This window comes from Muntiacus reevesi, chromosome 11 (genome assembly GCF_963930625.1).
Source record: "Muntiacus reevesi chromosome 11, mMunRee1.1, whole genome shotgun sequence".
NCBI classification, from domain to species: Eukaryota; Metazoa; Chordata; class Mammalia; order Artiodactyla; family Cervidae; genus Muntiacus; species Muntiacus reevesi.
Window position 1 is genome coordinate 26227557 of NC_089259.1, and position 25219 is coordinate 26252775.

At 45.4% G+C, this 25219-nt stretch overlaps 1 protein-coding gene across 7 annotated transcripts in view; it reads left to right on the forward strand.

Annotated features, from left to right (window-relative positions):
* The window catches only part of STARD13 (StAR related lipid transfer domain containing 13), a 221877-nt gene extending 206776 nt beyond the window's left edge, over positions 1–15101 (forward strand). For all 7 annotated transcript variants that reach the window (XM_065901729.1, XM_065901731.1, XM_065901727.1 and 4 more), the window contains exons 8-14: positions 1095–1293; positions 5326–5536; positions 6139–6253; positions 7076–7297; positions 8019–8236; positions 11726–11902; positions 12604–15101. In XM_065901729.1, the coding sequence (XP_065757801.1) occupies positions 1095–1293; positions 5326–5536; positions 6139–6253; positions 7076–7297; positions 8019–8236; positions 11726–11902; positions 12604–12721 (1260 nt within the window). In that variant the 3' untranslated portion in view covers positions 12722–15101. The remainder of the gene's footprint in view (positions 1–1094; positions 1294–5325; positions 5537–6138; positions 6254–7075; positions 7298–8018; positions 8237–11725; positions 11903–12603) is intronic.
* The last annotated feature ends 10118 nt before the right edge of the window (positions 15102–25219 follow it).

Below are 25219 nucleotides of genomic sequence, written 5' to 3' on the forward strand. Positions count from 1 at the left end.
ACCGCTGGGAGCGTGGAAGCCGGCCAACCAGGGAGCCCTTGGGGAATGAGAAGAGTGCAGATGGAGGGTTGAGGAACCGGTTTTGAGAAACTCAGTGCCCTGCAGGCATTTAAAAATAACAGACATACTAATGCACTGTAAGCCTGGGCTCCCAGAGAAGCTCAGTTCTTTTGGGGTGGCAGCAGGTCCCCTCGAGGGGAGCGTACAGCATAACCTGGAAACCACTGCAGGACCCTCCATCCCCACGGGGCTCTGCTCCCCCCTTGCTCGTTGCTATTGGGGCATCATCCCCATGGTGCCCTACTGCTCCATTTATTTGTCAAGCAGAGGAGTCTAAGTGCTAAGAATGAAAAAGACATAAGACAACGTCTTGACTTCTGAAGAAAAGCCACTCAGGAATCATTCTCATCAGAGCCATGACTTACATACATAACAACTATCCAGCTAGAGTAGTAGGTGCATCATATGAGAAGCATATATATGTCACAGGGATTCTAGAGAAGGAAAAGCATAGAAGTAAGACTTTTCAATCAAAATACATGCTTGTGATATTATTTTGTTTCATGAACACATTCCCAATAAACCTTTCCCTCAAAGGGGCACTGGGTATGGTTACTTATCTGGTATCCATCAAACCTTCCATTGACGGAACTTTTTCAAAACCCCTACTAAAGTGCACACAACCAGAGGACAGGGAATTTTGTCTGGTCTGCTCACTGATGACTCCAGGAAGTTATAAGTATGCCTGATACATAATGGGTATTTAATCACTACTTGTTAACTAAATGAATACAATAACATCGGTGGTATTATAAAACTTGACAGGTTACAAAACACAATCACACCTAGTTTCTCCGTAGCCCTGTAAGGTGGGGTACTATTATTATTTTCATTTTGTGGGAGAGGAAGTCAGTGTTCCGCTACTGCCCAGAGTAGCTAAATTAGTAATTTACAATTTACTAGTTTGGTCACAATTCCAGCTCACCGAGTCCTGGGCCCACTGCCTTCCCATCACCCCCCAGGTGCTTGCCGTAGGAAGAAAATATCTGGGGCCAAAGGCAGCCTCACTGACACATCCTTGTGGCTTGTTTCAGGTGGGTCTTTTTCGAAAATCAGGTGTGAAATCTCGAATCCATGCCTTACGTCAAATGAATGAGAACTTCCCTGAGAATGTCAGCTATGAGGACCAGTCCGCCTACGACGTGGCAGACATGGTGAAGCAGTTCTTCCGGGACCTTCCCGAGCCTCTTTTCACCAACAAGCTCAGTGAGACCTTCCTCCACATCTACCAGTGTAAGTGGTACAGTGCCCAGCCTGTTCTTAAGTGCATCCATTCACCTAAAAAAAAAAAAAAGAAGGTACATAGATTGAATTTTAATCATACAGGTAATACATGCGTGCTTGCTAAGTTGCCTCAGTTGCCTCTGACTCTTTGCAACCCTTTGGATTGTAGCCCACCAGGCACCCCTTCCATGGGATTCTTCAAACAAAAATACTGGAGTTGGTTGCCATGCCCTTCTCCAGGGAATCTCCTACCCAGGGATCGAACCCACGTCTCCTGTGGCCCCTGCATTGCAGGCAGACTCTTTACCGCTGAGCCACCAGGGAAACCCTACAAGCAATGCATGAAGTATATAAAAGTTACAGGAGTAAACTTTGTTCACACTTTGATATGAAAATCTCCAGGCTATATTTTATGCATTTGAAAATACCTTTTGACATAAAAATCTTCCTTCTCTCAATAGGGGTTTGTGTAAGATAAATTAAAAAAAAAAAAACTAACTTTCAATGTAATTTTAATAAACTTAAAATGAAAAGGGACACAATAGAATTTATTTTAAACACAGGTGTTTTTCAAAAGAAAGCATTTCCTTGGTATATATGAAATCCAGATGTGTTAAAATGACTAGAAATCAAGGGCAAATTGTATTTTAATACCATGCATTTTAACTGGTGATAAGTAAGCAAAGCAAATCAAAGCTTAAGCTTAATTCAACTAATTTATATTTTCACTTAGAACTTTTTAAGTGATGTGAAGTTGATAATGCTCAGTGAAGCCCCTATAATTAATAATTGAAAATAGCAATTACTGATTTAAAGGCATACCCTGCTAAAGGTAGTTACTAAGGGCAGGAGGAGAAATGAACACGTGACTTTTTCCTAGCGGCACTGTTATGTTTGTGCAGCATTCGCATGGGCTTCCTTTCAGGACTCCCCAAGGATACTAAGGTCCCACTGTCAGTTTTCCTTCCGTATCCTCAATTGGGCATCTGAGGATTCAGACAACTTCAGGTCATAAACAGTACAGGATTCACAGTTCATTGAATCTGCAAATTCAAGACCCAAGTATAGGAAGAGCTGACTGTGTATTTATCAGGAAAAAGCACTCGCCTGTTAAGTGAACCTGTGCAGGTCAAACCATGTTGTTCAAGGGTCAGCTATAAGTATTTAATGGTCCAAGTCTCAATTCTTCAGGGAAAAAAACACTCAGCCTGTGGACTTTTGAGTTTTTAGCAACATATGCATGAACCATTTCATGAACCTTGTCATGAAATTGATCCAACTCAAAGAAGATTCCTGCTTATTGAGAATTCTGTACTAAATGTATTTTAGGAGTTTGCAGTATTGCAAACAAAAAGGATTATAACAAGTACCACTTGTTAAAACAGGATAAAGTAGTGACCCACTAAATAAATATTATCTTGTCAAAATGAATAGGTCAAGTTAGTGATACAGGTTGCTGAATCCTAAATACAGGGAATTCATGTTTCTGCCATAAGAGGTTGAGCTGCGTTTTTTCAGTAAAACCTCCCTTGTGGTTTGGAAGTAGCATATATGAGCCTTTACATGAAATCAGTTCTTGGGTTATGGTTGACATTAGTCTAAGGTTAAAGCCAGATTATTTCCAAGAGATAAATGCTTTCAGCTCTTTTTGAGACTCACAAGCAAAAAAAAAAAAAGATCAAAGCAGGGTTTATTTTCACTGAGCAAACATTTACTGACTTCAGCTTATGTTCAGGGCACTGTGCTGAGCACTGCAGAGCCCATGGATGAGTAAGACTTAACTCTGCTCTTAAGCATCTTACAACTTAGGGAGACAAGACGTACATAGATAACTGCAATACAGCAAGACTGGAGACATTCCATGATAAGTCACAAAGAGCACCCAAGGGGGTTGAGATGAGGAATAGGACTTGATGGAGAGGTGACAACTAAAGGTTGAGATACACAAGGAACACATGCTGAGTGAAGCAAACAGCACATGTGTCAGGCGATTTCCATCTGGCTTGCAGAAGGGTAACTGTCAAGTGAAGCATCAAATGACTCCAAAAATTAGACTGAGGCCCGTACCCAGGAAGGGCACTGAACATTAGAGCAGAGGGCTTATACTTGATTCATTAATCACTGGAGAACCTTTGGGTGTTGTTAAGGAAGATGACCAGTTACGATGCTCTCAGCTATAAACACAGGCCCAAAATCCAACAAACCGTTTAAGCAATAAAGACATTATATAATTGCACAAGACAGAAAATCTGGAGTTGAATAATTCCAGAGTTGGTTAATTCAGGGACACCATGGCTGAAGTGGGCCTATCTTGGTTATCCCCTTAAGGTCACAATAGGACTTGCCACAACTTAGCATTATCATGTCTTCCCAAAATAACATCCAAAGGCAAGAGGCCAGCAGACGGGATCTCCTCAGGCATGTGTCTCTTTCTGTCAGGGAGATAAATTTACAGAAACGCCTACCTAGCAGTTATCTCGGTCCCACAAGCCAGAAAGTATACATTTTTCTAAATGTATACCTAAATCAATCACTGGAGGGAAGAACGGGGTTACCATTTTTGGTTTAGGCCAGTGTGGGTTGGAGGGAAGGGCCCAACCTCCCTGAGCACTATACAGCCCAAACCTGAACAGAACATGGCCTTTCTTAGAGAGGAAAGAGAGAGCAAGTATTTCCCAGGCAGCCAAGCTTGTGCTGCAGGGCCAGTGTCCATCAGAACTGCTTATTTGACCCGTGAATCTGGAAGTGGTGAACAGGAGCTACCAGCCGGGACAAGAATGGAGGGTCAGGTAGCCAGCACATTGATTGAGGCTCTGAGTGACCTGCGGTGACTTCTAGTAGCCAGACTAGAAATAACAACATTCCAGGGATAGACTCTGGAGTCAAGAGTTTTCCAATGACTGTGGGGAAGAGGCCACTCCTGCCAGGTGGCTCAGACAGTAAAGAATCTGCCTACTAATGCAGGAGACGTGGGTTCAATCCCTGGGTGGGGAAGATCCCTTGGAGGAGGATATGGCAACCCATTCCCAGTATTCTTGCCTGGGAAATCCAAGGACAGAGGAGCCTGGTGGGGTCAGGAAGAGTAGGACACGACTAAGCTATTAACACTTCACACTTCCTAACTCAAGTGAGTTCCTGATAGTATCTTTCACAGTGAGGGGAATAAGGCAGTGAGTCAGTCCTAAAAGTGGAGAAGGCAATGGCACCCCACTCCAGTACTCTTGCCTGGAAAATCCCATGGACGGAGGAGCCTGGTAGGCTGCAGTCCATGGGGTCGCCAAGAGTCAGACACGACTGAGCGACTTCCCTTTCACTTTTCACTTTCATGCATTGGAGAAGGAAATGGCAACCCACTCCAGTGTTCTTGCCTGGAGAATCCCAGGGCTGGGGTAGCCTGGTGGGCTGCCATCTATGGGGTCGCACAGAGTCGGACAAGACTCAAGTGACTTAGCAGCAGCAGCAGTCGTAAAAGATCACTAACAGACACAGCCAGGGGGCAGCAAAATGCAGCACGGAGCACCCATTTTTCTAGGATTTTCCCTCTTAGTTACCTCCTACTGTTCAAGCCAATTCTCTTTCAAGCCTGCATGACCAGGGCCCCCCTCCCCCACCGCTACCACCACCACCGTCATCACCACAGGGACCACCCAGAAGAACAGCTTGAGAGGAGGGGGGACCTGGTTCCCCTTCCCACAAGCCCTGGGCATCCTGAGAGATACTTCACAAGCTGGGGAGGGAGGGAAATGGGCAAGTGGTTTGAAACAGCTGAGGTGGCAGACAGGTGCGTATGAAAAGCCAGCACAGGGTGCTCCTTGCGAGTCCAGCCTCGTCGTTAAGACCGTGAGTTCTGGAGTGAGACTGGGGGTTCCGATGCTGGGTCCAAAGCAATGACTTCTCTGTGCCCCCAGCTGTCCTCACGGTCACTGTTGATGACGACGAGGACCCCGAGCATGTTTGCAGGAAGGTAGCGCACTCTCCCCCTCCCCCGCCGGCTCCTTCTGCGGCTGGCCCTCTGACGGCCTGGCACCCACTTTTTCACAGATGTCCCCAAGGAGCAGAGGCTGCAGGCAGTGCAGGCGGCCATCCTGTTGCTGGCCGATGAGAGCCGGGAGGTGTTGCAGACGCTGCTGTGCTTCCTCAACGACGTGGTCCATGCAGTGGAAGAGAATCAGATGACGGCCATGAACTTGGCCGTGTGTCTGGCCCCCTCCCTCTTCCACCTGAATTTACTGAAGAAAGAAAGCTCCCCCAGGTGGGTTTTTCTCAACAGGAATGCTAATCCTAAACCAGATATTCCCCAGGGCTACTTAAAAAAAAACTACATGCATTGCACTTCAACCTGGGGATCTGTTAGCACTTCGTTTATAATCAGAAAATGTTTGGAGGAACCTGATTCTTGTGGCTCAGAGTCAGAGAATTACCCAGGTAGCATTGAGGAGTGTCCTCTGTGATCCGGAAAACCTGGAATTCTGTTCTATTTTGTGTGTTTGTGAGTGAGAAGGAAGGGAAAAGTACACAAGGTGATATTTTACAAAATCTTCAATTTGAAAAGACTGGATTTCAGGCCCAAGCACAGCAGCTTGCGGTGAAGTAGTTTCAAACTTGGGGAAAAATGGATTAATTTCTCCCCCAACAGTTATTCCTGCCCTTGTGTTTTTCCAAGGTTTTTCATTTGTCAGACTCTTAACCTGTCTCTGGATATCTAAGATGTGTGGTCACTGTTTTTATTTGGAAATGAGAAAGTCTGGAATCTGGGTGGCATCCGGGCATGAAGAGATAGCAGAGGGGTGAACTGGGTCCTGTGAAATGCTCTCGGGTTTGGGATCCGCTGAGGATTGTTCCCTTCAATTACAGAGTCATCCAGAAAAAATATGCCGCCGGGAAGCCAGATCAAAAGGACCTCAGTGAGAATCTGGCCGCGGCTCAGGGCCTGGCCCACATGATTATGGAATGTGACAGACTTTTTGAGGTGAGTGAAAGGCTCCAACCGCCTTCCTTATAGCTCTTGGAACTCGATAAGACACTTGGAATGGTTACTGAATTTATGGCTTATTTCTGGTTTTTTTTTTTTTGGACAATGGTACAATGAATAGTGCCTCCCAGAAATATGAGGAGACAACCCCGAAGTTGAGGCTTTGACAGTTAAAGACACTTGGGTTTACCATGATGATAATGTTTATAAAAACGGTTGCATCAAGTTCCCATGCCAGGTCCTAGGCCAGCCAACTATAGTATATTTGATGTGACCTCAGGACTTGATTAGATTCAGTGTATGTGTGTGGGATACTGAACAATCGCTGTTAACTTTGAATCAGTGACAGCTTATGAATACAGCCACAGACATGCCAAAGGAGTAAGTGAACTAGACTTCTGGCATCCTTTTTGTGGCAAAACTGGCATTTGCAAAAGGAAAAAGTGTGCTAAAAAGGTAAAGCTGTTTTCTGAGTCATGTTTGATGTTCCCCTTAAGTCTGTGCACTTTTTAAGTTTCCTGAGTCCAGGTTTTGCCAAACTGAATAAAAATATATGACAAGTAAAATCAAAGAAAAATGGAAAGGATGAATGGGAAGTCGTGGCGATGTTCTGAATAATAAATATAGCCTCAAACATATCTGGGTTTCCTGACTTTCAGAAGCCCTTGCTCCCGCCCGCTGTCACTGATCTCAGACAAACATCTCTTGCCCCATGGCACCCGGCCTGTCACCAGTACCGTGGTTTTCGGTGACGCTCCTTCACTTTCTCTATTAGTCTCAGCATTTCTGTGTTGCTCTTCTGTGTACCCGTTGGTTCAGGTCCCGCTCGAGATGGTGGCCCAGTCTCATAATTCGTATGTGGAGGCTGAGATCCACCCGCCAACTCTGGAAGAGCTGGGGGCCCAGCTGGAGGACAGCGGGGCCACTTGCCACACGTACCTGGAACACCTCGTGCAGGGCCTCCAGAAGGAAGCCAAGGAGAAGTTCAGAGGATGGGTCACGTGTCCCAGCACAGACAACACAGAGCTGGCTTTCAGAAAGGTAACTCGGGTCTTAGGAAGTTACTCCTGAGGAGCTGCAGCGAACAGCCTCCGAAAGTGGCCTCTCTGTCTCCAGGGCGTGTCACACACGGGAACTGGGCAAGGCTCTGCACCAGAGTCTGACTGTGTAATCAGATGGCAGACTGTGGAGCCACCCTTCTGGACCCAGCCTGGCTCTGCCCCCGAGCTGTGTGACGCTGGGCGAGTCACACACCTGTCTGTGCCTCCATGTTCTCATTTGCATAATGGACATAATAACAGGACCACCACCAGAGAACATATATACACTATGGATACTGTGGATAAAATAGATAACTAATGAGATAACCCTGTAGCACGGGTAACTCAGTGCTCTGTGTTGACCTAAATAGGAAGGAAATCCAGAGAGAGGAGATATAGGTATACGTATAGCTGATTCACTTTGCAAACACTAAGGCAACACTAGAAAGCAACTATACTCCAATAAAAATTAATTTTAAAAAATGGGAAATAAAAAACTAAAAATCAGAACAATGCTTAGCCCACAGGGAGCACTGTGTGCTGCTGGTTATCGTTTTTATTACCACTCTTCTCTTAAGCTTAAGGGTGAACATTTTAAACCTGAGGTGTACAGAATCACTTTCAAGCTCCATAATCGATGAGGCTTTTTCAACACCCAGTGAAGCCTGGTAGGTTCTGCTGGAACCAGCAACGTCTCAGCCGCTGCGGGTGTCTTTCCCCAGGTGGGAGACGGGCCCCCGCTGAGGCTGTGGAAGGCTTCCGCGGAGGTGGAGGCGCCCCCCTCGGTGGTTCTGAACCGCGTGCTGAGGGAGCGCCACCTGTGGGACGAGGACTTCGTGCAGTGGAAGGTGGTGGAAACGCTGGACAAACAGACAGAAGTCTATCAGTACGTGCTGAACAGCATGGCGCCCCACCCCTCCAGGGACTTCGTGGTTCTCAGGTGAGCCTGACCCTCTGCTCCAAAAGCAGGATGAGAGCTGCAGATGGAAGCATTTCGCTGCGTTCTCCCACCTAAGTTCAGCCTCCTCTGGGAACACTAGCGCCAGCCCTCAGTTCATTTCCTTCGGTGAAAACTGACTGCCGTATTCATGCCCGACCTCCTGCTTCTTTCACCCAGTTTACAGTTCTGCCACGCTCTCTTATGGCTCCTTTCATTATGGAGCACACGGTTTATTAGGCCATAAATATCGTTCATTTCCTCAGAACGGAGTCCCAAGAAGAGCTGCTCTTTGTCCAGCTGTACTTTCTGCCAAATTATGCAAATTGAATCTCACTGACTTTTCTCTTGATTTTGTTTTTCTCCGCCTGGGAGACTTTCTCCGCAAGTCTTTGGTGGTGTGGCTCTCCATCTGGAGTGTGTGTAACTTCAGAATTCATCTGTATAACTTCACACATTCAGGCTGTGCTCAGTCACTCAGTCGTGTGCAATTCTTTGCAACCCCATGGACTGTAGCCCGCCAGGCTCCTCTGTCCATGGAATTCTCCAGGCAAGAATACTGGAGTGGGTTGCCTTGATCTCCTCCAGGGGATCTTCCAGACCTAGGGATCTAATCCAGGTCTCCTGGATTCCACGCAAATTCTTTACTCTCTGAGCTACCAGGGAAGCCCTCACGTGTTCATAAGTCATCCCCATGCATGGAAACCTTGGCCCAGCCCTGAAGGTCCAACTATGCTGAGACATTCGAATGTTCAGAAAGATTTCAGGGCCTGACAAGGCTTGAGACTCTGAGCTTATCCGCTGAAATATTGCTTCTAATAGATTTGTGAGTTGAGTTCCAGACCCCTGTTCTCAGGGTTTAGGTGGGATGCTCAACTAACAGTAGGCAGTGGAACAGTGGAGCTGTGTGTGTTGGCTGGTGAGTCTGTACTGAATCAGAAAGAATGGGGATGGAGGATACTGACAACCCCCCAAAAAATATAATTAAGTAAATTCTTTTTTTTACTGATAACTGATGGTGAATACCATCTTTTCTCATATATTAGTGGTATTAAAAAAAATCACTACTGAAATCCCCAAATGTATATTTAAAATAGTTTCTTTATTAAACTAGTCTTGATAGCAAACTAAAGATTACTTTTCACATGGGCTATGTCTGCCTTTGAATTTCAAGGGTCATTTTTTTTCCCCCAAGTATACGTGTTCATCTTAGCCATGATGGGATCCTAGTGGAGAATGTGGGCAACTGTAAGCATGGCTCATCTCATTGGAACTTAAATTTTACACCTTCACTGCTGCAAGCAAGAAGTCAAATAGTTCCAGGATGGCAGCCCTGGGAACTGGTGGGTTGGAGCCCTGCCATGGCCCACTCTCCACTCCCCTTAGAGGAGGCTGAGGGCCAGAGTCCATTAATGGAACAGCCCTTCTTCCACTCCTCCTGCAGTGCCACCCGCCTGCCATTTCTAGAGTCTCATTCCATCCCAGCCTTGTGCCAGGCACTGTTGGAGACTCAAGATACTGCTGTGAGCAGACCACAGTCCTGCTATCTTGAGATTTATATTTTATTAGAAAGAATCAATAAAGAATAAGCAAGGGGACTAGGATTTCTTATCTTTTCTGTTGTTGTTCAGTCGCTAAGTCATTTCCAACTCTGTGACCCCATGGATTGCAGCTTACTACTCTCCTGTCCTTCACTGTCTCGCGGAGTTTGCTCAGATTCATGTCCATTGAGTCGGTGGTGCTATCTAATCATCTCATCCTCTGCCACCCCCTTCTCCCACCCTCAATCTTTCTCAGCATCAGGGTCTTTTCTGTTGAGTTGCTGTTGACATTAGATGGCCACAGTATTGGAGCTTCAGTTTCAGCATCAATTCTTCCAATGAATATTCAGGGTTGAGTTCCTTTAGGATTGACTGATTTGATCTCCTTATAGTCCAAGGGACTCTGAAGAGTCTTTTCCAGAACCCCAGTTCAAAAACATCAATTCTTTGGTGCTCAGCCTTCTTTATCACCTAGCTCTCACAAGGCTGTGATCCATGAAGGGGTTACTTCTCTTAGGGTGATACGTAAGATAGAGGGATAGAAAGGAGTAGAATTTCAAATATAGTGGTCAGAGTAGAGTCTCACTGTGTTGATATTTGATCCAAGACTTAAAGGAGAAGGTGGGTGGACCATGAGGCTGAGGGAGGAGAACTCGGCACCCAAGATGAATAATGAACCAGACATGTTGCTTGCAGCAGGAATTCCTTGTGGTTATGATACGAGAGGTAGAAAGTGCCATGGGTGGTCTCCTTTCAGGATTACCATGTTCATGTCTATGTCATCCCTTTCTCTAGTTCCTCAGGAGGTTCCAGTTATAGTCACTGAAGCCTTTTTTCCATTTTATCCCCACAAATCTATGCAACTTTCAGTCTTTGTTCTTAATCACAGCATCATGCATGAAAAGAGAATGGTCATACCCATGGAGAAGTTGCTAAGAAGTTTGTGTTGGGCTTGCTTATCCCCAAGTTTCTTGGTAATATGTTTCTTGTGTGGTAGAAGAGGATAAAGTTATAGATGAGATAACTAAGCAAGGGGATAGGATTTGTGACATAATAACTGAGATTATAATAATCAAACCTATATCCTGTGGTAGAAATGGTTGCTACAGAGATGCTCTCATGGTTCCTGACTTCCATCTACAACTTTTCCTAAATGGTACCACCTTCTATGTTTAAATAGCTCCAGTAACAGTGAGCTCACTACTCCTTATACAGTCCATTCCATTTTTGAAGGGTGCACATTGTGAGACAGTTCTTCTCTGCACTGGATTGAAACATGCCTTCATTATCTCTGCTTTCTGGAATCAAATCAACTGTATTTATTTCTTCTCCCACTCAGGAGCCTCTCAAGGATTTGAAGGCAGTTAGCAGTCCACATGTGTCTAGTTTTCTTCTAACTGAGCATCATCAGCTCATGTATCCTTTCAGACTTGAGTGGAGCATCACCTCCTCCAGGAAGCCTTCCATGTGCATGGTCTCAGAGCTGTCCTTGCACAGCCTATCACTATGCTTGTCAGAGTGTTTTAGAGTTCTCTCTGGAGCTCTGTTCCTCCTCCTGATTAGATCTTTGCGTCTTCAGTGGCTTCTCATAGCTTGGCACATCCAGTAGATGTTTGGTGAGAGAACTGAATGAGCATGTCCCGATTCCCAAATGGTGGGACCAGTGAGCCCTTCAGGAATGTGCAGGAGTCTCTGCAGCCTCAGTTTGGGATTTGGAAAGAATCTCTAAAAACTACAAAGTCGTTTCTGACCTCTGGATCAGAGGGATGAGACCCCTGCTTTGCACCGCACTGTGTAAACTTTACACACACTTGTGAGAACCATTAACTGAATCCAAGTAACTGGGCTTGGAATTTGAGCAAGAAAATGTCAGCGTAAGCCTCAGCACCATGCTCAGGGTTTTCTTTCTCTCTCAGCCATAATTCCCACGTGTGGGTTTGTTTTGCTGCAGAACCTGGAAGACTGATTTGCCCAAAGGAATGTGTACCCTAGTGTCCCTGTCCGTGGAACACGAGGAAGCCCAGCTCATGGGCGGCGTGCGGGCTGTGGTGATGGACTCTCAGTACTTGATAGAGCCGTGTGGTTCGGGCAAGTCACGGCTGACCCACATCTGCAGGGTGGACCTGAGGTGAGTGTGGGCTCCTGGAGGTGGCAGGCACAGGGCCCTCTTTCCCATCTGATCCCTTACTGCTCTGTCCTTTTCTCCTCCTGACCACTAACACGTTGTCTCGATGATTACGAATCATTCCCCTCACTTCTCTTCCCAGCCTTGCTAAAATTCTGACTTTCAGGAGAAGGTCCCATGCTCGTCTTTATTTTCCATTTTGTCCCACGTGTACTCCTGTGCCTCTCTCACAGGGCAAACGCCAGCACTGGAGCCTGGCACATAGTAGATGCTCAGTAAATACGAGTCCTCTTATGTTTCTTTCCAGCCTGTCTCTTTTCTGCTCCCTCCAGTTGCCCTCGTATGAGAAAGAACTAATTGAAATCCAACCTTTTTCAACGCATTCATGATGCTAAACTGAGTTCTTGGTCTGGGTGGATATAAACTGGGTTTTCTCCATAAGTTCTTGAATTAAGTCAGACTTGTCCCTGAGAGGATGCTATCATTTGAAAGCACCCAGTGAATCCTGCAAAGACAGACTGAATCCTTGGCCAGGAAGGCATTTTCATGGGCCCCCATTGACAGAATGAGGTTCTCAGATCCTCGGAGCAGCAGCCCCTCGGGGAAGGCAGGCGGACTGACAGGCAGGGAACAGGCGCAGCCGTGACAAACTGTTGTGATGTGGAAGAGGCTTCCCACTTCCCTCCCCATTTTTGTCCCCACAGAGGTCACTCCCCAGAATGGTACAATAAAGGCTTTGGACACCTGTGTGCGGCGGAAGTTGCCAGAATTAGAAACTCTTTTCAGCCCCTCATTGCTGAGGGTCCAGAAACTAAAATCTGAGTTTTCCCAAGTGTGACATCAAACTCAGGGAAGAAGAAGCAGAAGCAAACACTTGTGGGAGAGAGTGTGAGCGTGAGAAAGCAAGAGAGAGAGAGAAACCGATTGACAAAGTTAATGCTCAAAAGCAGAAGCACTGAGAAGTCGGAATGTCGAAGATGCAAGAATTTCTGAGAACTTTTCCTAGCCTTCCTGGAGACGGCTACATCCCTACTAATATAATATTTTTAAAAATCAGAACATTTATCTATGTTACTTAAGATTAAATGGATTATTCCTTGTGCATTTGCTAATTTTGCTATTTAAAGGCTTCTAAGAAGCATTATCATTAACTGTAAATAAATGTATGTATAGCATATGTACATATGTGTGTATATCTCTATCTTTACTGTATATATGTAAAATATCAACTTTATATATAATTGCGTATTTTGAAAAGGAATGCATCTGATCAGGTGAGTCCCTTCCCCACATGGTTCTTTCCAAGTCTCTCTGGGCCCTGTGTCCCCACCGCCCTGTAAGCTGAGCAGAATCTGCTGCTAACACCAAAGTGTGAAAACAAGTTGCCTGCCCTGATGTTTTACCAAAGATTAGCCAACCAAAGGAAAACACATTAAATGGTTCTCACATGTTGTCAGTTTGTATCATTCAAAACCTGAAAGTGGGGTGTTGGATAAAGCGAGGAAAATAATAGTCCTCTTTAAAGCAGAGAAGTGGGTGAGTAGCCGTTACCAGATTTAAGACTATCTTACCAGTTGCCATGGGGCCGGCAGATACAGTTTCAGTGAAATGCCAGACGCCCATGGACCACTGGAGTCAGCTCCAGTGACTGAAACAGAACCTGTATTTCCCTGCTGATTAGAGCTGAATATAATAGCCTTGGCATATTCACAGCCAAAGGGAGCCTCTGTGTTTTGTTGAGGTTTCATAGATACATTGCATAATGTTCTTAAATGTCATTCTATTTGACCAGTGGCCTATTTAATGGTCACAGTTAATTGACATTTTCTTACCAACATCTTGCACTGAATTTAACTCTGGACACCAGATAAAGGGAGATGCTGGTCACTGAAGAGTCCTGGACCATTACAGCTTCAGGGAGTTCTAATATTGCTACGTATGATGCTCTTAAGATATTACTCGTTAAAGTTCTGCAATATGAAAGACAGGGTTTTAAACTAACATTAAGACCAAAACTGTGTTCTTCAATTAGCTTTAGAAAATGTAAACAGGTTTGTTAAGTCCATGTTTCTTCATTAGTCAGTCAAGCTAGCTATGCATGTGACTGAACCTTATTTATTATTGTATGGACTAAGCAAATTGACTATCCTTAACCAATTGCTGATGGATTTTAAGTTGGGTTTTTTAAATTGTAATTCAGCAACTCTAGAGAGGAAGATAATTTATTGTGTTTGATTTCAGGGAGAGATTGGTATCATAACTTAGCAATTGGTGTTGGAGGGGAAAAAAAACAGTGTTTTCTTTTTATATTGTATGTTTATGTAATGTTTTCTTTTATCAGCAATGTGCAATTCTTTTATTGAGAGGAATAAAAATGCTATAAATGAGTTCTGGATGGTACAAGTAAAATCATACTGTCTGAATTGTAATCGAGGAATTTTTTTGTTTCCTTGCCTACCGAAGAAGGTGGCGGCAAACCCCCAGTTTTCCATTTGCGCACTGCTCTGCGAGCAAAGCAAACCCGCGTCCTAAATTTAACCGCACAAACCCACACCCTAAATTTAACCGCACGTGCCAGGTTACAGGCAGGATTGTCAGTGAGCTTTAACTTAGCTTACTGCTGGCCCCACTCCAGAGACGGGCCCGCGTGTTTTCAGGCGGTGTGACGGGCACAAAGGGTGAACAGTGTCAGGTCACCAAGAGCAGGGCTTTTCCAGCCTTAGCAGCACACGGATCACCTGGAGATCTTGTTCCAATGAGCCTCTGATTCAGGCAGTCTCAGGCAGGCCTGAGATTCAGGATTCTGAACCAGCTTCAGGGCAAAGACCACAGCCTGAGAAGCCGAGATCAAGGGGACACTTAGAATAAAAACAATGTGATTTGATTTCTGACTCCCTTTTTCTTCAGATTACCTTTTTATTTTTTATGCACGTACTAAGTACACCCCTGCTGCCTACAACACAGTGCATCTTTAAAAAAAACAAAAGAGGAGAAAGATGCATCAACCTTGTTGTCAAATACCACAGTATTTTATGCATTGTTATCTTGCCAATGGAAATAAAATATACTGCCTTTAAATAATATATTTATACCTCATGTATATCTTTACCTCAGTTGTTGGTATCAATCATCAATTGTAAATAACTAATTGCCAAGGTAAATAAATTTATATACATTAAATATACCCCTCTTTTCTCTATAATACATGTTGAGTTTCATGCTTCATCATGTAAATGGAAAACCTGCTTCCTGAGGAAGATTTCTCTATAAAATTGCATGCCATTTAAAAAAAGAAAAAAGCTCACTATGAGTTTGACACCTCTGTACTGTAGTCAAATCTCTCCCGAATATAAAGATTTATATAAAAGTATAGATTGTTATCTACAGACCTTCACTAGCAGAATGGGTGTCTTAACCTGTATCTAAACCATTATAGTGATGGGTAGGGATTTCTTTTACATTTCACTGTTCTAAAATCTGGAGTTATAAGAACACCTTTATAGTATTTTATGAAGGATTCTGTGAGCTCTAGCTATATTCCCGTTTTTCTGAGTGCACAAGAAATTGAGACTTGATGATGCAACTTATGGCAGCACCACTGGACCATGAAGAGTAGCCAAACCTGAGTCTAAGCCTCTGGCTTTGCATCCTTGTACAGTGCAGTCAGCCCTCCACATCTGCGGGTTCTGCATCCAAGGATTCAACCAACCACGAATCAAAAATACTCCAAAAAATGAAAAACAATTTCAGAAAGTTCCAAATGAAACTTGAATTTGTTGTGCACTGGCAACTATTTACATAGCATTTCCATTGTATTTACAACTATTTACATATCATTTGCATTGTGCTAAGTATTATAAATAATCTAGAGATGATTTAAAGTATATGGGAGGATGTTTGTAGGTTATATGCAAATACTACAACACTGAATATTCATTGGAAGGACTGATGCTGAGGCTGAAGCTCAAATAATTTGGCCACCTGATGCAAAGAGCCGACTGACTGGAAAAGCTCCAATGCTGGGAAAGATTGAAGGCAGGAGGAGAAGGGGACGACAGAGGATGAGATGGTTGGATGGCATCATTGACTCAATGGACATGAGTTTGAGCTAAAACTCTGGGAGATAGTGAAGGACTGGGAGGCCTGGCGTGCTGCACTCCATGGGGGTCACAAAGAGCTGGACATGATTGAGTGAACAACGAACAATAATACCTCTTTATATAAACAACTTGAGCAATCCCTGGGTTTTGGTACTTGAAGGGGGTTCTGGAACCAATCTCCTGCAGACACTGAGGGATCAGTACTTGTTCTAAGCTTTACTTCTAAAAGATGACAAAGGTAGCCTCTAATTAAGCAAGCAGGAGCTCTCAGTCTCCACTAAGGCTAAAAAAGTCACAGCAGCCCCAAAAGACCATATGCCCCCATAGAAATGATCCAAACTCTGCCCTCTGCTCCTCTCCTTCACGCTTTTCCCCATTACTTGCAAGTTTTGCTTTCATAGGCACAAGGAGGAATTCCCACTGTCCCTTTCCCTCCTCTTTGTGAAAGAAGAACATTGTTGTCCTTCTAGCAGCCACACACAACCAGTGTCTTTCAGGGACCCTAGAGCATATGAATTCAAACTTAATTCTGAGTCTACCTCATGAAATTCTTTGGTGTGAAACTGTTCTACTTCTGTCTTTTGATATCTGGCCACACACACACACACAAAAAAAATCAGTCATCTAATTTCTTCTCAGAAAGTTAACGTGAAGGGATAAAACAGACCCTGGCCAAGTGGAGTAAATCTGTTCACCCAGGGCTTGCAATGACTCTGAACTGCCCAGGTGGCGGTGCCCAGCCACCAGCAGGACGCATCTGAAACATTAAGAGAGTGACCAGGACCCACAGCTAGAGGTACAACCCATGTTCACTTCAGTTGTGTTGTCCCTGCCTCTCCTGACAAGCACAGAATGGTCCAGTGATACCAAGTCACTCTTCCACATCTCTGTGAGTTGGCATGGACCTTCTCCCCATCTTGTTGGTCATGTGATAGCCTATCAATTTCTCAGAACCCTATTTGGGCATCACTTGTTCCATGGGCTTTGCTGACCACCCATCTGAAATCCACCTGCTTCCTTAACAGTACTCTTATTGCATGAACCACATCATTTGGCAATAAATCTAACTCTCCCACTAGACTGTGAGCTCTTAGGGACATGGACCATGTCTTGGCTCTGAAACTCCATCTCTTAGGACACTTCATGCTACACCATTCTATAAGTATTTAAAATGAACTGGGCATCTGAAAACTGGGCATAAAGATGACAGAAGCCATTCTGGAAGTCATAACCTAGTGTGGAGTATTCCAAAGCTAGTGAAATAACACATTTTGCATTTGGCTACTTCAGCTCTCCCATAGCACTGAGAATGGCACATGAGCTGGTCTTCCAAGAAGTTAAATGTGGCTGTTTCTGAAATTAGCAAATGCTGAACATCTGCTTGCAGAAAATAGGACAGTTTGATTAGTTCATTCATTCGGCAAGTATGCGTGGAGAACTCAAGATGTGCCAGACACTGTTCTAGGCATTCAGTAAATAAAACAGTGAATAAAATCAGTGAACAAAACAAACCAAAAACAAACAAACAAACAAAAAAACCCTGTCCTCACAGAACTTATGGTCTAGAGGAGAAAACAGCCGAGAAACAAGATAAATAATTGACCAGGGGAGCTCCACAGAGGAAAATAAAATTAGAGGAAAGAGACAGATTAGATAGTCAGGGAAACACTTACCAAGCGCCTGGAGTAAAGAACTACTCAAAAGGACGCGCTGTTTGATTATCTTCCCTCTGGCTCCAGCGGAGCTGCTAAAATTACAGCGGTGGGAATGATCAGTTCATCAGTTTGCCAAGACCTCTTCCTTGTAAAGGAAAAGAACACAGTGACGGGAGGAAACAGCACCTCTGAGAGCTAGGCTTGCTCGGTGTGGGCCCCCTCTGCCACACCCCCGCGAGGAAGGCAGGCCTCCCACAAGCATCGCAGACGTGCTGGATGCCTGCCTGTCCCAGCCGGGAACGCTCAGTCCTCAGGTCTAGACGATCAAGTCCTCCTCGTTCTGAGTTCCAGTTCCGAGCCCGTCTCCAAGGTCCCCCAGATACTTAGGGGTGTTCTCGAGAAGAGCGCCCCCTGCCTGTGAGCTCACAGGCTTGGCTGTCCTCACACCCACCCCTGCTGACCTTGACCGTGACCTGTCAGGGCACTGCTGGGCCCCACAATGGCATGAGAGTCCGAATCCGGAAAGAACTCTCCTGAAGAAGACCCAGTTCTCCCCCCTTGATGCCTCCTTATGCAGCTGGCCCAAGTGCTTTCCTAAATCCCCACAGCACACCCGAGACCAGGTGTCACTTGTGCTAAGACAACACACACACCAGGGAAATGACCAGGTAAGATGCAACTTAAAGCTTCAGCCACAAGGGGCTCGGGTTCCAGCTCATTGACCCAAACCTGACCCCAGAGGCACTCCCCTTCTGCCAGCGCTGTTTGCTCAGCCTCCCACAGGGAAGGGGTGGAGAGACCCCAGGTCGCCTTACTCTCACACCCGTGTCCCCAGGTTTGGGATGTGATGAACAACCAGCGCTGACAACAAATAGGAACTCACCCAGCTGAGGACCCAGCACTTTATCTGCACGCTGACCGCATGGCTCCACCCTAAGACCCAGAAGATCAAGACACCATGGACTCACGGATGTACTCTAAACCTGAGCCATCTCGGGAAACCACAGGCGGTTCCTGTGGGCATAGTGGTGCCAGAGCTGTGTGAGGGCTTCCTCACCTTCCCTCTCCCGTGCCTGTCCTCACGTCAAGGGTGGCAGACGCCTCTGCCATCTCCATGGGTTATCAGTCACCCCATCAGCTGAAAAGCTGGTTGAGGACATTTTCATGTGAATGAGTTTCAGATGGAGCTGCTCCACTGGAGATTTGCATAATGAAGCCTTTTATCTCCTCGCCTGGCATCAGGGGCTTTTCTGTTACAAGGATTTCAGGTATCAGCAGGTAGATGGGAACTATTTTTGGAATGGGCTTCCTTGGTGGTTCAGATGATAAAGAATCCACCTTCAATACAGGAGACCCAGGTTGGATCCCTCAGTGGGGAAGATCCCCTGGAGAAGGGAATGGCACTAAGGAAGAGCCTGAAATGATACTACCACATTTTAAAAAAAAGTAACCCTGAAAGTCACCTGATCTTGGTGTTCTTAGATGGTTAAAGCGGGCAGGATTGTTTCCCCACCTGGTCACGGCTTCTCTGGGAGGCTTGGGTGCTGTGCCCCTGGACAGTCAGGGGTGGGAGCTCTGCCTGAATTCAGGAGGGCTCTTCCATGGAGCCTCCTCCCACCTGCCTCTTCCTTCCCCCTGTCTCTCTTCCCTCCACTACTTCAAAGCTGTCTAAACCTCATCTCTCATCTTTTCTTCTCTGAGATGCCCCACCCCCCACTCCTTTGTTTCCAAGCTCTTCTGAAGAAATTTCCAAAGTGTGTGTGTAGTATCTGCATTGTCTCAATCCTGTAATGCACAGCTTTGTCAGGAAATTTGTACCCAAGGAAGCACCCATATCCAGAGGTGCCAGCCAGGGAGAAGGGACCCTGCCTTTCTGGGGGCTGGATTCTCACACACTCCAAATGGACAAGAGTTCGTTAGGAAGTCCACCCACTTTAACCATCTAAGAACAAGACCAGGTGATTTTCAGGGTTAGGCTTTTTTTTTTTTTTTTAATGTGGTAGTATCATTTCAGGCTACTCCTTATTGCCATTCCCTTCTCCAGGGTATCTTCCCAACTCAGGGATCCAACCTAGGTCTCCTGCATTGCAGGTGGATTCTTTGCCATCTAAGCCACCAGGGAAGACCATTCCAAAAATAGCTCCCACACACCTGCTAATGTCTGAAATCCTTATAACAGGAAAGAAAGGCTCTGATGCCAGACAAGGAGACAAGGGGAGCACTGAACCAAAAAATAAGACCACTGGAGATATGGGGGTATCATTGGTTTTATCATGCTCCTCCAGTTTCTCTTCGGTTCCCTCATCTACAGAGAAAAATAAAAGGAAACAGGCTTGGCTATTGATTCTATTTGAGCCACAGGTAGAGTGTGCTGACTTCCACAGAGATAGGCAGTTTAAGTTATTGTGGAGAAATAAAGTTATTCAGTTGTCTGAAATTAAATGTGCTCTCCAAAGAGCAGTTACTGGGAAGGAGACTGCCCACCACTGGGATCTACTGGAGCCACCCTCTGGGACCCCACACACAAGAAACACATACTCCAGAATACGATTCCTCTCCTAGAACTGCATGAAACTGAACGTTCAACTCAAATAAGACTTGAGGACTTCCCTGGTGGTCCAGTGATTAAGAATCCACCTGCCAGTGTAGGGGACACAAGTCTGATCCTTGATCTGGGAAGATTCCACATGCCACAAGGCAGCCACAACTACTGAACCCACGAGCTGCAACTACTGAAGTCTGAGTGCCTAGAGCCTGTGCTCCACAATGAGAAGCCCACATACTGCATGCAGCGAAGACGCATAATAAAAAATAAATAAATAAAATTATTTTTAAAAAAACACAAAAAACACTTGAAAGTGGCAAAGGAGAAGAGATGTATTCTCAGTTTTCTATCAGTTTGCAGTGTTCCGGTATAAACCCAGCAGCATATGCACGAAGCCTAAAAAACATTAAAGCAGTGATTCAGTATTGTAGTTTAGCTGCCTTGTTTACTTTTCAGACAGTCACCGTTCAGGGTTCAGATAATCACAAAGCAAGCATTTAGCCTGCCTTTACATGAAATGAAGGAATTTTAACCAATCATAAACACAGCAACATCTGTCGCTTCTCCAAACTGAATAAGAACAAGATGGGGACAGTCTTTCTCTGAGAAGGCAGAAGAACTCTGTAATTTTTGTTCAAGGATTAGGGAGTGTAAAACAAATACCTCCTCATGTTCCTACATTCCAGGGTCAAGATGCTATGCAGAGATTGGAAACAGACCCAAGGGGACACCCTGTGAGCCACGCAAACGGGGCAAAGACTCTCCCACAGTGGCGATTCCCAGGACACAATTCCAAGTGGAATTTTGACGCCTAGTGAGAGGGAACCCACGGTCAACCAGAACTTCAAACCTAGAAATATAAACATCTGGGGAACTTCCTGATGCCCTGTATGCTATAGGCTCTTTGTCTTCCTACTTCAGATCATCACCATACATGGAATAAACTTCCCACTAACTAAAAAGTGGTAAAACAATGACAGCTGCATGCATCATCAGGGTCTTGCTGTTTACAAGGAGTTTTCATACAAACTCACATACATGAGTACATGTATATACAATATAGTAGGCATCAACCTCACCACAACCCAGTGAAATAGATACCATTATCTCTCTTTTTTACAGGAGTAAGTTGAGGTTCAGAAAGGACAAGAGACCTTCCTGAAATCACCCAACCAGGATTGAGACACATGCGAACTGAGCTTTGCTCTGCTTCTCCCCTTAATGAGGAGGGTCTCTCCAGGACAGGATGATGAACTCAGGGACCAGGCGTGCAAGTCAGGAAGCTCTGTTGGCTGTGAGAACACCTAGAGGGATTGGCTGAGCAGACCTTCTAAAGAGTGACATTTTGAGTATAATTGAAAATAGCCTCCTCACGAGGGCTTCCTGGTGGCGTGGGTGGTAAAGAAGTCGCCTGCTAATGCAGGAGACACAAGAGATGCGGGTTTGATCCCTGGGTTGGGAAGATCCCTTGGAATAGAAAATGGCAACCCACTAAGACTAAGGCTTGAAAACGGCGAAGGGCACGTGAGATAGGGACAACATACACCCCTTCTCCAGCCCGGCCACTCTGTCCAGCCCCTCTCAGCACCTGCCAGGGGAGGGGAGATGGGAGTGTGATCACTGAGCCATGTGACCCTGTTTGGACGTGGTCACAGCATAGCCAAGTGGTACCAGACCTACGTGCCCCCTCCTCTATGCACGCAGCCGGCCCGGTAAGTGCAACCAGATACATGGATGGATCGCCAACGAGCCCTGTGGTGTGAGGGGGCCCGCTCAGTCCTAAGGTTTAGGTTCAGAGGCAAGTGGGAGCACTTGCTCTTGACTATAATTCTCAGACATTTGCACATCTGTTAATCAAGACGTCTTTTGATTCCTTTCTGCTTTTGTTCCTGTGCACAGAGAGCCTTCCGAGCCTGCTGGAAAGGAACATCCATAAGAGTTGATCAAAATCTCAGCATTCTCAAGGGCCCTGGTAATAATAATATCTAATGGCATGAAAATTACCAAAACAACGAGAACAGATTGAAAAGATGGGTATAACACCTAGCAGAGGTGTCAGAAAGTCTGAAACCCAGCATGTATGGAGATTTTCAGAATGTATTGAGGACAGCAAAAAATAAACAGTAACAATGAAGACTTGTGGAAGGCATATTGAGTGCAAGAATAAAGAGAAGGAAAGGATAGGTCTGTGCTTAACACAGATGATGTTATATCAGTAGAAGACAAAAGGAAAGCATAAATATTTCTTCCTTACAACATCAACTTGCCAACAGTAAACATCTCCCTCCTGAAAAGTGTAGAATGATACCGAGCTCAGAGGGTGGTTTAAAAATACATCCACAAATTATGTGACTCCTGCCTTCGAGAGTTGGACCTTAATTCTCCTCTCCCTGAGTGTGATCTGTATTCCATGACTCCTTCTAAGGAATAGAATGTGATAGAAATAACAGAGAGTGATTCATTTCTCATGGGTAGATACCTAGGAGCTGGACCATAGGGGAGGGGAGATGCTAGTGTGATTCCACTAGCTACTAGAATTGATGCTCACATAGTATATCTTTGTTTAACATTTTAAGAAAATACCAAACTATTTTCCAAAGTGGCTGCACACAAGAATTCCAGTTTCTCCACATCCTTGTCAACTTGTGACCGTCCGTCTTTTGGACTTTATCCATCTAAGTGGGTATGAAGTCATTCAGTTTTAAATGTTGGTCACTGTTTTAAACTTTAAGCAAAAATAGAAGTTCTAATAGATCACAGGAAGTGATAGAATTCAATTAACTCAAGCTCTGGTTCTTTTTTTTTTTTTTAACAATCACTCATTGTTTATTTCAAATCTACAGTCCAAACAATCACAGGGTTGGAAACAGGAACTGAATTATGCCCAAAGCAAGGTAGAACAATTCCAGACTCTCACTTGGTCTTGCTCTGATTTTCTTACTATCAGAACAAACCCATGGAGCCAAGTCTGCCTGTGTCAGGGGCTGACTGTAGCTGAGAGTCCACTGAATTAAATGTCTTATAAATTAAAAGGCTTATTAAAGGATATATAATCAAATATGCTAATAAAAGTTTACATATATTTTACTAAAACTCAGCAGTAACTGTGGTGATTGGTTAGAACATAGAAAAATAAAATATCTCACTAAAATTATTTAGAACTGCCAGCTCATGGTGATAATAAAGAGATCAAATTTTTGTCGGTCTCTCAGTTTTTAAATTCCCACAGGAGATGCAATAATGACCCCCCACTTGCTTGTGCTCCCACCACCCACTTTAGGGGGCCCACTGCTGGGGCCAGTCCTGGAGGAAGATAGGCAGAGGTGGGAACACTATCGTCTTACTGACTGGTACATTTTAAAGCCAAGGGTGAATTGTAAGTTATTGCCTTTATAAATCGCCAAAGGATTGACAACTTGTTTAAGAAGCAGGGACAAGGGTGAGACAGAGAGCGTGTTTCTGTACTTGCCTCCCTCGCTGGAAATCCCCTTCCACATGTCATTCTGTGAGTAGGAAAGTCAAAGTTAAGGTCACTCAGTCGTGTCCAACTCTTTGCAACCCCATGGACTGTCCATGGGATTCTCCAGGCCAGAATACTGGAATGGCGTAGCCATTCCCTTCTCCAGGGGATCTTCTCAACCCAGGGATCAAACCCAGGTCTCCCCCATTGCAGGCAGATACTTTACCAGCTGAGCCACCAGGGAACCCCAAGAATACCGGACTGGGTAGCCTACCCCTTCTCTACCAGATCTTCCCGACCCAGGAATTGAACCAGGGTCTCCTGCATTGCAGGTGGATTCTTTACCCACTGAGCTATCAGGGAAGCCCTTCCTGTGAGTAGGGAAACACACTAAATGAACGCATCTTCACTGGGACCTCACAGTCAAGAGACTGAATTACGAAGAACAAGGAGTGAAGAAAGTCAAAAGCATTCCTTCCAGTGCTGTGGGAGACGGTGCGGGCGGGGGGAGTGCGGGCGGATGGGGGGGCCGGGTCTATTCTGGGGAGCCTTTCAATCTTAGGCACGCGTGAGGGGAACACCATTGAGAAACACACTCAGGGGTCCACGCAGAACAGTACAGACACCTTAAAGCAACCAAGAGGCTCAAAGTGACTGGAAGCTAGTTCTATAAAACCAGGAGGAATGTTCTGCCCAGAGGGACAGCTGGTCAGCCCTGGAACCACAAGAAAGGAAAGTTCAGAGGCGAACTCTGGCAATGCCCGTCGGATGGGCCTGCCCGGGAGATGGCCTCGGGGCAGTGGGCTTGCAGAGCGTCCCTTCCCCGTCCAGTGGCCTCTCCCGGAGGACACACAGGCCACCAGCAGTCCCTCCCGCTATCTCACTGAATTCTGTTCTGTGCCCAACTTTCCTGCCCCAAAGTGGAGCCTCAGGGGGCGATCACACCCAGTGCGGGAGGCTGGTTTTGGTCCTCAGATTAGAGTCACAGCTCCAAATGGGAACAGAGGGATTGGGGAGAAGAAAGAATGGGGAAAAACTCTCAGAAACTCCAGGTCCCCAAAAGCATCATCCCACCGGCTCCCCTCCATCCAGTGCCTCCCCCAGCATCCAAACGCTGAGACGTCACGCAGTGCCTAACAGGTCACGGGGAGCTTTAGAGAATCACCGTTTCCACTCCCGGGGACATTTGCATGATTGCAGATCCTCAAAAATCAGAGCCCACAAATTAAGGTAGAGTCCTCAAGAGTGGACATCTTGGGAGTTACAAAGAACTCACAAACACTGAGTCCCCATAACCACAGCCTCAAAATCCGGCAGTTTTCAAAGAACAGATGCTCAAAGCATCATGCTGGATGTACATTTAAAACTGAGGCAGCCATTCTTCTCGGTGGTATTTGAACGTCTCTGAAATTCAGATTAAGGGGAGGGGGGCGGGTCATGCAAAGTGGCAAAGCCCACAAGGAGTCTTTTGTTGCTAGTGTTTAATGTGGCCATGCTCCCAGAAATACTTTCTCCATAATTGCCCATCTCTACAGGAACACAACAGTTCTAAGCAGCATG